The sequence below is a fragment of the Stegostoma tigrinum genome, chromosome 28, assembly GCF_030684315.1.
Source record: "Stegostoma tigrinum isolate sSteTig4 chromosome 28, sSteTig4.hap1, whole genome shotgun sequence".
Lineage (NCBI taxonomy): Eukaryota > Metazoa > Chordata > Chondrichthyes > Orectolobiformes > Stegostomatidae > Stegostoma > Stegostoma tigrinum.
The window spans coordinates 17,351,515-17,364,722 of NC_081381.1; the positions used below are offsets into that span (position 1 = coordinate 17,351,515).

General features: G+C 46.2%; 2 protein-coding genes across 2 annotated transcripts in view; both read right to left on the bottom strand.

Annotated features, from left to right (window-relative positions):
* Positions 1 to 13,208, bottom strand: part of noc2l (NOC2-like nucleolar associated transcriptional repressor) — a 220,264-nt gene that overhangs the window by 168,603 nt on the left and 38,453 nt on the right. The window contains exons 6-9 of the mRNA XM_048561296.2: positions 12,677 to 12,767; positions 9,961 to 10,039; positions 6,519 to 6,629; positions 1,437 to 1,550 (exon numbers count right to left, since the gene is read on the bottom strand). Of these exons, the coding sequence (XP_048417253.1) occupies positions 1,437 to 1,550; positions 6,519 to 6,629; positions 9,961 to 10,039; positions 12,677 to 12,767 (395 nt within the window). The remainder of the gene's footprint in view (positions 1 to 1,436; positions 1,551 to 6,518; positions 6,630 to 9,960; positions 10,040 to 12,676; positions 12,768 to 13,208) is intronic.
* On the bottom strand, positions 2,741 to 3,073 carry LOC125466599 (large ribosomal subunit protein uL1-like). The gene has a single exon (XM_048561302.1). The coding sequence runs from the start codon at positions 3,071 to 3,073 to the stop codon at positions 2,741 to 2,743; it is 333 nt and encodes a 110-aa protein (XP_048417259.1).

Sequence of the window (13,208 nt, forward strand, 5' to 3'; positions counted from 1 at the left end):
TCAGAAAGCAGTTTGGGGGCTGCGCCTTTGAAATTATTCAAGGCTCGATGAGGTATGTTGGTATTCAGGAGGACAGGAAAGCGGAGTTGGGGCTTCAACCAGATCTGTTATCTGGTTGTAGTCCCAACTCTCTGACCTATTATTAGATCACACTTAAGCTTCTGATACAAAAATGTTCTTGTAAAACCTGAAGATTTCCAGATGCAATTTAGTTCAAATAAATGAGAATTGTTTATTCCTTCCCACCACACCCCTCACACACACTGGCACAGAGAGACAGGCACAGAGAGACAGCAAGAACTCATGGATGATCCCTGGAATGGTAGGTTTAATGTATGATGAATGGCTCAGGATCCTGGGATTGTACTCATTAGAGTTTAGAAGGTTGAGGGGAGATCTAATAGAAACTTACAAGATAATGTGTGGTTTAGAAGGGGTGGACGCTAGGAAGTTGTTTCCATTAGGCGGGGAGACTAGGACCCGTGGGCACAGCCTTAAAATAGAGGGGGTAAGTTTAAAACTGAAATGAGACGACATTTCTTCAGCCAGAGAGTGGTGGGCTTGTGGAATTCATTGCCGCAGAGTGCAGCGGAGGCCAGGACATTGGATGCCTTCAAGGCAGAGATCGACAAATTCTTGATCTCAAAAGGAATCAAGGGCTACGGAGGGAGTGCAGGGAAGTGGTGTTGAAATGCCCATCAGCCATGATTTAAATGGCGGAGTGGACTTGATGGGCCGAATGGCCTTACTTCCACTCCAATGTCTTATGGTCTTAACTGCAGATGCTGGAGTCACAGACAACAGTGTGGAGCTGGGGGAACACAGCAAGCCAGGCAACATCAGAGGAACAGGAAAGCTGATGTTTCGGGTCAGGATCCTTCTTCAGAAAAAGGGTCCCCACCCAAAACGTCGGCTTTCCTGCTCCTCTGATGCTGCCTGGCCTGTCGTGTTCATCCAGCTCCTCACTGTGTTAACTTTGGGATGATCACATTTTTTAAAAAAAAAACCAAGATTCTGGGTACAGTCACAAATAGTTCTGATCCTCCTTTAGCTAATTTTAAATGTTAAAGAGGTACTTTAAAGGAAGATAGCCCTTTCTGAAAAGGCTAACACTGAAACCATTAAAAACTGGAGCTGTTCATCTGGTGAGAACACTCTCTCAGTGGGGAGTTCTGAAACGTCCCGGATTGGAATTACACTCCACCCAGAGCGATGTCCAAACGATAAGTAGCAGCTTCAGAATGAACTTCAACTTTGGGGCAGGGCCTGACACCCACTGAAAATTCCCACTGCTTCTCACTGTCTTCTCAATGGTGGCAAAATCTCACAATGAAGGAGGAGATAAAGCAATGGAATCTTGTGTATTTACCAGTAACTTATCAAGGAAAATAAGCTACCCAGCAATGTAGAAACATTTTCTCACACACTTTAATTACCTTGAGCACGAGGTTCAGATACATATCTTGCTTGTGTCGGCATATTTTGTTAAGAATTAGGAACGCCAGAACTCTCACCGTCTCTTCCCCTGTGCTCCACTGGTTTATAGCTTGCTAGGGGTACACAATGGTGGACATTAGATACAATTAGCAGTGGGAAACCATCAGCTACATTATTGGTAAAACGTACTTCAACCACAGTCAGTGCAAGGTAAACTCTAGTGTGTGTGTGTGTGTGAAAACATTCCAGGATTTTACTTCACACAGTGCCGAGAATAGCTGCTCACCTTTAACCACATCACACAATCCCGACAGTGGAAAGCCGGCCAATTGGCCCAATTGAGATACATTGATCCTCCAAGAGCATCTTAGCTGGATTCATCCTACTACCCAACCCCTGTAACCTCGTATTTCCCATGGCAAACCCAACTAGCCTGCACATCCCTGAACACTATGGGAAATTTGGCATGGCCAATCCACCTAACCTACACATCTTTGGACTGTGGGAGGAAACTGGAGCCCCCGGAGGAAACTCACACAGACAGAGGAAGAACGTGCAAACTCCACACGGACAGTCGCCCGAGGGTGGAATCGAACCCAGGTCCCTGGTGCTGTGAGGCTACAGTGCTAACCACTGAGCCACCCCATTCCCTTTTAGGCAAGAGACGTACGGTTGAGGGAACGCAGTAACATTTGAATATGGCAGTCACACACACACCCCATGCTGGGGATGGCAGCAGCAGAAATGATCAATGGTTCAGAAAAAGACATTTGTTGGTTGCATGAGGGTACTAAGCATCCAATCCAATTCCTGCAAGCAGGCAGAAGCGCCTCGATCGTTATGGATTCCATTCTCGGTCTCAGTTTTCCATGACTCACCACCCGACACAGGAAGTGGAAGGGAGAAACTTTTACAATCTAGTGCTCCCAAATATTGTTGGACCAACCAACTTTGTATCAACCACTACAAGAGAGGCTCTTTAAAGCAGGAAGAGAGAGTAATGCAGGTCCCAATGTCTTAACATTCAAGGCTGTGAGCCGAGTGTGAGAAAGTATGACCAGTGTAGGTAGCAGTGATACAGACTCGATGGGCCGAATGGCAGTGTAGGGTTTTACGAGACTGAGGAGAGGGGCTTGACTTTTCACCGCTGTTCAGCTTTTAGCCAAAGCAGAGAAAAGGTGAGGAAATCAGCGACTGAAGAGGGGTGTCAGGGGGGCATGGCTGCATTCTGCCTGTTTTGTTTTAGTTATATCATATTATACTTTTAAAAACAGAGAACAGCATAAGTCACTCAGTGAAGGCGCTAAGGCTCGAGCATCCTGCTCTTGATGTGGAGGGCACACACATTCAGCTGGCTCTTCTTCAGCTGTGAAACCAGGGGAGTGGCTGCCAAATGAATATTGAAGACAAGCTCCTCCTCAGTTACTTTATTGTGGCCCGATGCGAATGCCCAGTGCAGCACCGTGTTTGTATGGAACTTGGTGGTCAATGTGATTTTGGTTACATGTTCTCCTGGACAGGAAGGAGGGAGTTTGCCGAATTTACTCAGACCGGGAGCCAGAACAGGAGCAACCTGATTAATAAGGGATTCCGAGGCAAGGCAGACATGGTATTCCTTTGCAAGTTTCTTGGCCATCTTCTCGTTTTTGTTCAGCCTCAGAGTGAGGGAAACCATCAGGCTTTGCTTCATCACAATGCTGCTGCTCACCAAGCCCACAGACGGAGGGCGCAGACTGAGTGGTACGCTTTAATCGGACAGCGCCAGACAGGTGCTTGTCCTTCGGATTGATCAGCAGCTCTGCAGTCAGCAGAAACTCGCAAGGTTTGCGTTGGGATCCCTTGAAGGAGCTCCTGGACAGCTTCGTACAGGCTACCACCAGGACCTTACCGCTCGTCCGGTCGGTGACTCTAGAGAGAGGCAGCCTGTGCAAACAGGGTGCATGCAAGTGCACAGCAGTGACACCAAGCAGGGGACAACCACAGCTGGGTGAGACACCGAGGCTACATTTCCAAGGCAGCAACCAATGTCAAACCAATAGAGTCAGTGTTCAGCTGGCAGGAAGCTGAACTCCGCTGTTACGCTACAGAGAAGCCCAGCATGTAAAGGACCCTACGAAAATAAACATTCCAATCCATCACATATTTTCATTAAAACACGAGACATCACAATGCATTTCAAAAGGCTGGGTGTGAGAGAATCTTTGTTGTATTTCGCTGACTGCTCTCATTAACTGGCTGCAGCTGAATTAATATATATCACTGCCCATGCTACTTATATGTCACAACACTGTTTTTAATAATCACTGTAGTTCTCTTGAACTGGGCTCTTTGATGCCGAAACACACAGGGGTAACGATATGAGGAGGATAGGACCACTGTGCACCAGGGACACGGACAGAGTTGTCATCAGGACAGAGTATTCTGCCCCCTCCTGAATGAAAGAGGGACTGCAGAGGAACCTGGGCTTCTTACTTTTATAACTTATGTTTGTACCCTTGACAATGAAATGCCCCCGGGGGTTTCATGAAAGCATGGGTTAGGGTGGGTTTGGGGGATGGAGTGTGGGGGGGTGTTCAGTCTCCATACTGTCCCACTGACAGGAAGAGGAACAATTTTCCCACCCGGGTTTCCCAGAACCAAGAGTGGGCGTTCCTGGGTCAGTTACAGCCGAGTGCAAAAGCAGAACTGGTCTCTCCTCTTCTCTGCATTCTGTTCCATCCACTTTAAAGAAGCCAGGTCACTGAGGATATTCAAGTAAGTTATTGCTAACGGCATCAAGAGAAATGGAGAGAAAGCAGAAATATGGCATCGAGATGGAGAATCAGCCATATTCACGGTGAACAGCAGGGTGGGCTTGAAGGGCCAAATGGCCTATTCCTGCTCCTAGGTTTGTTATATCAAACCCTATCCCTGCGCACCCCCCCCCCCCACCCCCCCAATATGACATGCCCATTTCTCACAACATCATGAGCTTGCGTGAAAATGGGCTCATTACCAGGCATTTAGCTGAATGAACCTGTGGTCTGATGGCCTAATTACAAATCAGAAAAGTAGGTGCTGCAGGCAGAGTGGGCGGGGGCCGGGGGGGCGGGGGGGGGGGGGGGGGCAGAAGTGGGATGGCGGTGACATAAGCTTTGTTGGAATTTTTGATTTACTCATACACGGGGAACATGGCCATCACTGGCCAGGCCGGCATTTAATGTCCATCGGTAAATTCCCAGTGTGCATTAAAGAATCAATCGTGTCACTGTGGGTCTGGAGTCATATATAGGCCAGACCAGGTAAGGATGGCAGTTTCCTTCCCTAAAAGGCATTAGCGAATCAGATGGGGTTTTACAACAGTTGATTACAGGATCATTTTCAGACCCAGCTCTATGATCCAGATTTTTACTGAATTCAAATGCCAGCGTGGGATACAAACCATGCCATCAGAATATTGGCCTGAGGTGACTATATCACTATGTCCCCAATTTGACCAATTTGACAAAAATGAAAGACAAGAAGTTCAGGACAAAGGACAGTGTGTTAGATGACAATGCCATGCCAGGCCACTTCCTGGTCCATTTGTTACAATGCACATCACATGGCCAGTGGTGGAGTCCTGCTGCCCATTGCCTCACATGAGACCAGTAGGCTGGTAAAACAGCCGAACTCCTGGTTCCTAGAAGTAACTATATGAAAGAAAAACACAGCCCCTTCCGATAGGCCTGTTAGAGAAGCTCTGTTCCTTCAGAGGGAGAATTAGGCCCTCCTACAATCTCCCTTAGAACGCAGGCAATAGCCAACTTCACAAACTGTGGTATCAGAGGAATCAGGCAAGTAAATAATCTGGGAATATCAAAATAAAGGTTAACCTGGAGAGTTAGAGAAAGTATTCTTTGACTTTCCAAGCCCTGACCTCTACTGTCTGGAAGGACAAGGGCAGCAGATACATGGGAACACCATCACCTACAAGTTCCTCCCCAAGCCATCATGACTTGGAAATATATCGCCGTTCCTTCAGCGTTGCTGGGACAAGGTCCTGAGCCTGTCTCCCTGACAACACTGTGGGTGGATCTACACCTGAGGGACTGCAGAAGTTCAAGGAGGTAGCACACTATTATCATGTGTGGCAGGCAGAGATAGTCATAAGATGCACCCCCAGCCAACAACACCCCCATATCCCACAAATAAATAAAAGCAACAGGTAAACACCAAAAAAAAAGCAAATCTGCCCATTCTATGAAAGTGAGTGCTCAGAATTCCACATTAAATTATAATCTTACTAAAAACGTGGCAGTTATTTCTAAAGGGAAAACACATTGGGGATGGGAAAGGTCTACAGAGCATGGGCCTAAAATGGAAAGCAAGTAGCCAAAATGAACAGAAATTCCTGGGCTGCTCAAAGAATTATAGAATCAGATAGTAGAAGAGAGGCCCTTCAGCCCATCAAATCCACACAACAAAGAAAATACTAGATCTACACTAATCCCACTTCCCTGTACCAGGCCCATGTATATTAAAGATGTTTCAAATCTTCAGCCAATTTTTTTTTATATAAGGTTGAGAGGATTCTTGTCTCTACTACCCCCCAGGCAGTGCATTCCAGAGCCCCACTACACTCAAGGTGATAAAAAAAGTTCCTCAAATCCCTTCTGAACCTCCTGCCTTTTGCTTAAACCTCATGTCCCCCTGTTATTGGGTCGTCCACGAAGAGGAACAGCAGCTTCCTATCCATGCTGTCTTAGCCCCGGAGAATCTCTCACACCTCTACCAGGTCCCACGCCCCAACTCTCTGCCCTCAAGAAAACAACCCTAGCTTATCCAGTGTCTCACCACAGTCAGTCAGTTTAATACTGTGGGCAAATAAAGCATCTCCCGCACAGTCAGGGTTCTCCAGAAACTTGACTGTCTTTTCCTGGTGTTTCCATGAACCATCCAGAATTTTGCACACCCCCTCGGATGCCATCTTACTGGGATCCACCTGTGATTTCAACATCTGATCCACAATCCCTACGTTCATACTGTCACACACAAGCCCACCGTCCAGATCTCGGAAGTTTAGGATTTCCACAATTGTGATGGGAATAGATGGATCTTACCTTCAGAAGCAGTCGGCAATGTTTGGGAAAACACATGTAGTAGGACACTAAATGAAGCACATGCTGTAGGACAGCATGAACCACTGTAACCTCGGTCAAACTCGATAGAAGCTAAAAAGAAAAAGGGAAGGTCGATGATTCAGTTTCTTTCCAAACATCTCTTGCTAACATTTCTACCTGTGTAAGGAAACAAACTAAATGAAAATGTGCGAGAAGTGTTTCCTTTTATTCTTTATTCATTAACAGGATACGGGTGTTGCCGGCCAGGCCGAATTTATTGCCCATCCCTAATTGCCCAGAGGATAGTTCAGAGTCAACGACATTGCTGTGGGTCTGGAGTCACATGTAGGCCACACCAGGTAAGGATGGCAGTTTCCTTCCCTAAAGGACGTTAGTGAACCAGATGGGTTTTTCCCAACAATCGACAATGGATTCATGGTCATCATTAGACTTTTACTCTTTTTTTTAAAAATCAAATTCAAATCCCACCATCTGCCGTGGCGGGATTTGAACCTGGGTCCCCAGAACATTATCTGGGTACCTGGATTAACAGTCCAGTGATAATACCACTAAGCCATCGCCTCCCCAATGGAAGAGTACAATGACTGACAATGACACTGGGAAAGTAAATCTCATGCTAAAAGCAGAAAGAAACAGGGAGGCATCGGTGAAGCGTAGCGTCACCAGCATTAGTGGAGGGTCAGTAGACTGGTGCCTGAGCTGGCACAGCTATCCTACAAGGACTGATCAAGTAGACTGGCCCTGCGGATCCTACAGCTCAGAAGGTAAGGTAATCCCATTGAGACTTACAACTCCTTAAAAGAGCTCCATGAGGGTGATGCAGGAAGGATGTTTTCCCCTGGGCTGGAGTGTCGAGGATGGGGAGACAAGCTCAGAATAGGGGGCAAGCCATTTTAGAACAGAAATGAAGAGGCATTTCTTCATCCAGAGGGTGGAGAATCTTGAGAGTTCTCCATCGTTAGAAGGCCGGGGAAGCTCAGTCACGAAGCCATAGAGATGTACAGCACAGAAACGGACCTTTTGGCCCAACACGTTCATGCTGACTAGATATCCTAAATTAATTTAGACACATTTGCCAGCAATTGGCCTGTATCCCTCTAAATCCTTCCTGCTCATGTACTCATCCAGACGCCTTTTAATCACTATATTCAAGGCAGAAATCAAGACAGGTAGGTAACAAGGGATGTGGGGGTATCATCAGATGGCATGGAGAGAGATAAATCAGCCATTATCCAGAATGGTGAGGTAGGCTTAAGGGGCTGAATGGTCCACTCCTCATTCTACATCTTTATGTTTAGTGACAGTTAAAGGTGGGAGAGCACTGTCGCCATGGCGATAAATCAGTCTTAGCTGTGAAATCCAAAAGGTGTCTTGTTAATGCAAGTCTGCAACAGTCAAAATATTGGCAGCATCTGTATGCATCCGTGAAATGTGAGGTATCAGGGAAACAATAAAAAAAGTGTAAAACATAATCCAAAGAAATAAAAAGGAGGCTGTCTTCCACCCACCTCTCTGCACAGAGCCACCTCGTGAACAACTGCGATATTTTAACCTTCCAACAAAAAAGAAGTCAAGAACTGACTGCAACACTAAGCTGGGTGTGGTGGTGAACTGATGACTGAGCGTGGGGGAACAGCTTGCTGCGAGGGCAACAAGTTTGAGAGCAGCCATTTAAACAGCCCTGCATTGCTGGTAAAGGGAGGGATCAGACTCTCACTCACCGAGTGCTGCTAGTGAGCCACTGCTGAAAGGAGTCAGGACAGGAGTTTAAATTAACCAACAAAGCCAACTGCCAACATTAATGCTATTGCTGACGGCCACTGCAACAGGAACAGTGTTCAACTCGGTACAGTTCACCAACAATTCAGAGATCGGTAATTTCTTTTTAAAACATTTATCTTTTTGGAATCTCCTCTTATTGCTAAGTCATGTGCACACGTGATGCATTACTATTTCTGCTCACATTAACTAATACATACACGTACGGTTTTTGTGAATTCAAGAAATTGGGTCCTTCAAAATCATGAATTCGTTTGGAAGCTGGGAGAGAGGAATCCACAAGGGAAGAGATGCTTGTCACAATTAATTTTGTGGCCAACTGAGTGTGCGGATAATAACTGAGGGGAGTACATTCACTCGTACTCAGCCTAGGGACTTTACAGATCGAGTTAGGCCCAACAGGGGAACAGAAGAAATTGGGAAACTTCACTCAGGGACTAGTCATAACTCAGTTTATCGTTTGTTGTCTTACATTTTACTTCTCGTATACTTGATTTAAATTGTTCAAATGCAGAGGATGGCTTGGCTTGTTCCTCTGCTGACTCAGGTTTCAACTGACTTGAATCAGCGGGAGGTTAATTTACTCATTGATTTTGAGGTAGAATGATATGTGGTTCTCTGATCAGCTATAGCACTTGAGATAGAGCAAACATCCCATCAGAGTTGTGAGCATTTGCTGTCAGAGGAATGGTTAGAACGTTTTAACATTTAAAAGAAAACCTCCAACTTGCAGCTTTAAAAGATCTGACCAGCCAATTCACCATCAGAAGTGAAATAACTTCAGAGGGATTAGTGTCCTGTCACTAAGTCCCCCTTTATTTACATGTGAAGAGTCCTGGGCACTGATCCAGCTCCCTCAGAGCCAGCTCTCAGTGAACAGAACCTCTGACACTTCTGAATATATCTGTCAGCCAGGGCTCCCTGATTGGATCAAATTAGCAACCTCAATCAGGGAGCTCATAATCTAGGAGGTCCACCCGGCTGATCTCATTACAATCACTACAGAAAGGTTAGTAAAAGCTTCTAAAAGACACGGAGTACCTCAGTGTTAACAAGATTTCTGCTTTCACTCACAGTAGCTGATCACCCTGATCTTGAGGAAGGCAGGAGCTAATAGACAGGAGAAGAACTGAGCCCATCAGGGAAGAGATTTTGCAGCATGGCTTGCGGGCTAAGAGGAACAAGATTGATCCCCCAGGCCAAACAACCCAGTCTGTAAACCACCAGCATGTCTCAAACTGTCTGCTCCCATCACTTTACCCACACAAAGACCCCCAATCACCAGTACGTGACCTTTCACCTTTGCATTTGACCAACACACCATTCCACTAATCCCATCCAACCCCTGTTCCCCGGTCACCATGCTGCCCCCTCAGGATCTCTTCCTATTACCAGAGAATGTTCCCCTCCTGTGGAATTTTCCCAAAAACTAAGGTGGCAGGGGAGGTAAAGACCTTAGGAAGTCTTGGAAAACCCAGTGTGTGGATTTCCCCATTTATAGCCGTCCAGGCCACTCCTGTGGGAGCATTAGGCTGTTCGCTTCCATTCAACTGTTCCTTCAGTTATATTGTGCCCAGCAACAGGTCCCTCATGTGCCTGACCTGAAAAGTAAACACTCTGGAGTAAAACTATGTTAACGTACCTGAATAAGACTGGTCAAGTAGGTACTGACATCCTGTCGGATCTTGGGCCATCGGGGGCTGCTGGAGGGTAGTAAGAACCTGGAAAGTCGATGAAAATCCTTGTAAAACGTGGCACGTCACACTACGCCAACACGACAGCCATCACACACTGCTGGGTGACCATTGACCGAAGGTACCTCTCTGACCCCAGACCATGCAGGCGAAGTGACTATCTTCGACACCCTTCATAGAATCCCTATAGTGTGGAGCAGGCCCTTCAGCCCAACAAGTCCACACCAGCCCACAGAGCATTCCACCCAGATCCATTCACCTATGAACCCACCTAATCTACACATTCCCAAAACATTATGGGCAATTTAGCATGGCTAGTTCACCTAGCCTGCACATCTTTGGACTGTGGGAGTAAACCCTTGTACTTTTTAATACGGTTCAAAGCCCATGGACAAATAAATAATAGATCAACCCCCCCCAGAGCAAAAAAAAAATCACAGAACAAATACTTTTCTATTGACTATTTGTTCATAGGGAGGGAGAGTCTTACTTCTCCCTCTCTCACTGTTCTTCATAGAATCCCTACAGTGAGAAAACAGGCCCTTCGGCCCAGCAAGTCCACACTGACCCTCAGAGCATCCCACCCAGACCCATTCCCCCCATAACCCACCTAATCTACACATCCTTGAACATTGCAGGCAATTTAGCATGGCCAATCCATCTACCATGCACAACTTTGGACTGTTGGAGGAAACCAGAGCACCCAGAGGAAACCCACGCAGACACGGGGAGAATGTGCAAACTCCACACGGCCAGTCGCGCGAGGGTGGAATCGAACCCGGGTCCCCAGCGCTGTGAGGCAGCAGTGTTAACCACTGAGCTACCGTGCCGCCCCTACAATGGTTTTTGTAAATCTGGATGGAGATTGCAAGGGGAATCCTGAGGCTCAACTGAAGGACGAGTGAAAACATGAGGGACTGGCCCATCTGCTTTCCTTCCTGCTTTTAATGGCTGCCCTCATGCCAGAAAAAAAAGCTTGAGCGCATTTAGGCACATAGCTATCAAATAATCGGCGCTCATGCCCCTGACAGACTGAGAATGAGATTTGATTTCTCTTCAACGTACTCATTTCCGGGATGAGGGGGTCATTGGCAAGGCTAGGCATTCTATGACCCATCCCCCACTGCCCTCGAGAAGATGGAGGTGTGCTGCCATCTTGGACTCCAGCAGAGAGTGTGGGGAAGGTGTGCGTCCCATAGTGCTGTTCAGCGTGAAGTTTCAGGGATCTGACTCAGCACCAAAACGATTCCAAGGCACAGTGGTCTTGGAGAAGGCCTTGTGCCCAAGCTGCTCTTGGCATCTGGGTAGCAGGGGCTGTGGGTTTGGAAATCGGTGTCAAAGACACTTTGGCAATTTGCAGCAGCTAACAAGTTCTGTAACTGTGACTCTGTAGCTCCACGGCACAGGAACATGCCCTTCTGTGTTCCAGTCAAAGACAACCACCTACCTACTCATCATCCTATTTTCCAGCATTTGGCCCATAGCCTTGTGTGCCTTAGTGACGCTTGTGCACATCTAAACACTTCTTAAATGGTGAGTTTCTGCCTCGACCACACTTATAGGTAGCAAGTTCCAGATTCCCGCTATCCACTCAGTGAAAATAATTGTTGTCCCATCTCCCCTAAACCTCCTGGCCTTTACCTTAAATCAATGCACTTTGGCCATCAAAGGGAAAGGGTTTTCCTATATATCCTGGCTGTGTCCCTCATATTTATACATCGCAATCCTGTCCCCTCTCAGTATCCTCGAACCCAAGAGAAACGATTGTCAGTTCAGCGAGAACTGAAAGAACTGCAGATGCTGTAAATCCGGAATAATAACAAAGTTGCTGGAAAAACTTAACAGGTCTGAGGAAGGGTCACCAGACATTAATCATGTTTTTTCTTATTCACCAGACCTGCGGAGCTTTTCAGCAACTTTGTTTTTGCGTCAGTTCAATGAGGCTCTCTCAGCCTGTACTTAGCACCTTTCTTGCATTTAGTCTGCATTCAACTTCAAAAGCCAATTGAGGTTCCTGTGGGAGACCCCCTGCTGTCAGGCTGCGAACCCATTAATATAGATCCATAAAAGCCAACAGACCAACGATGTTGCTGGAAAGCTGCAGTACCATTCACTACCTGAGTGTGGCACACAAGTGCAGCCAAGTGTGCCTTATCTGAACCAGGCCCCAATCACTGTGCTTGGATTTTAGACAAGGGGTGTATGAAACTGGCCGAGTGAAAAGTTACTAGGAAGGTATGGAGAGAGTTGCACAGAGCTAAGACATTGAACAAGTGGAGTTGGGAGAGGGAAGAGGCAGGTGGAGAGGTTGAGATAGAACTGAGTGCACAAGGCACGTGAGAAACAACATGGCAGGGAGGTCCTTCAACCTAGACGCCCTCTGATGGCCGATGATGAGAAGTGCGGTCTGAAATTTAAACCTGAATTTCTGGTGTTGCCCCTTTAAACAATGACATTGGTTATTCTCTTTCTAGTACTTTTATAGCAAAAATGAGGGCAAATGCATGAAATTAGTTACTTTTTTCCTAAATTTTGCTACACACAAAGAGAAAACACATTGCAAATCAATTAACGAGACAAAAAAGGCACCATAGAGGTTTTGACTAACATTAACGGAAAACACAATTGCTTCTCAAGAATAAACTTGGAGTTTGAGGGACTTACTTTTTCTGGTCTCCAGCTGGTTTTAATTGAAGGAGCTTCTGCATGGCTAAGAGGAGATCGCGGATACAGAATGACACCAGGCTGTTGAAGACTGTACAGAAATAGCAGGCACAGAGTCATTTCCTTGGAGAACATGGCACCAACATCATAGAATCAGGATTGTTACATCACAGAAGGCCATGCAGCCCATCGTGCTTGCAATGGTTCTAGTACCCGTTAGTTTACTAAGAATTACAGAAGTTTAATTGAGCATCTGAATTGCTTTCCTTATGTAGGTACATTGAGCAGATGTGATCCTAGTCATTTCAAGTAGGAAACTTCAGAAGAACTCTACTTTCTTTAGAACAAATATTTTTTCACACAACAGTGCAAGAAGCTTTTCTCACATCGTATTTTCTTACTAGTTTTCATTCCAAAATATCTTCTTAGCACCTGAATGTTAGTTAACATTTTCAGCATCAGTGCATTCTAGATTGTCAATTTGATCGAACAGAGTGCCTTTGACTATCAGAGCAACAACAGAACAGGGGAG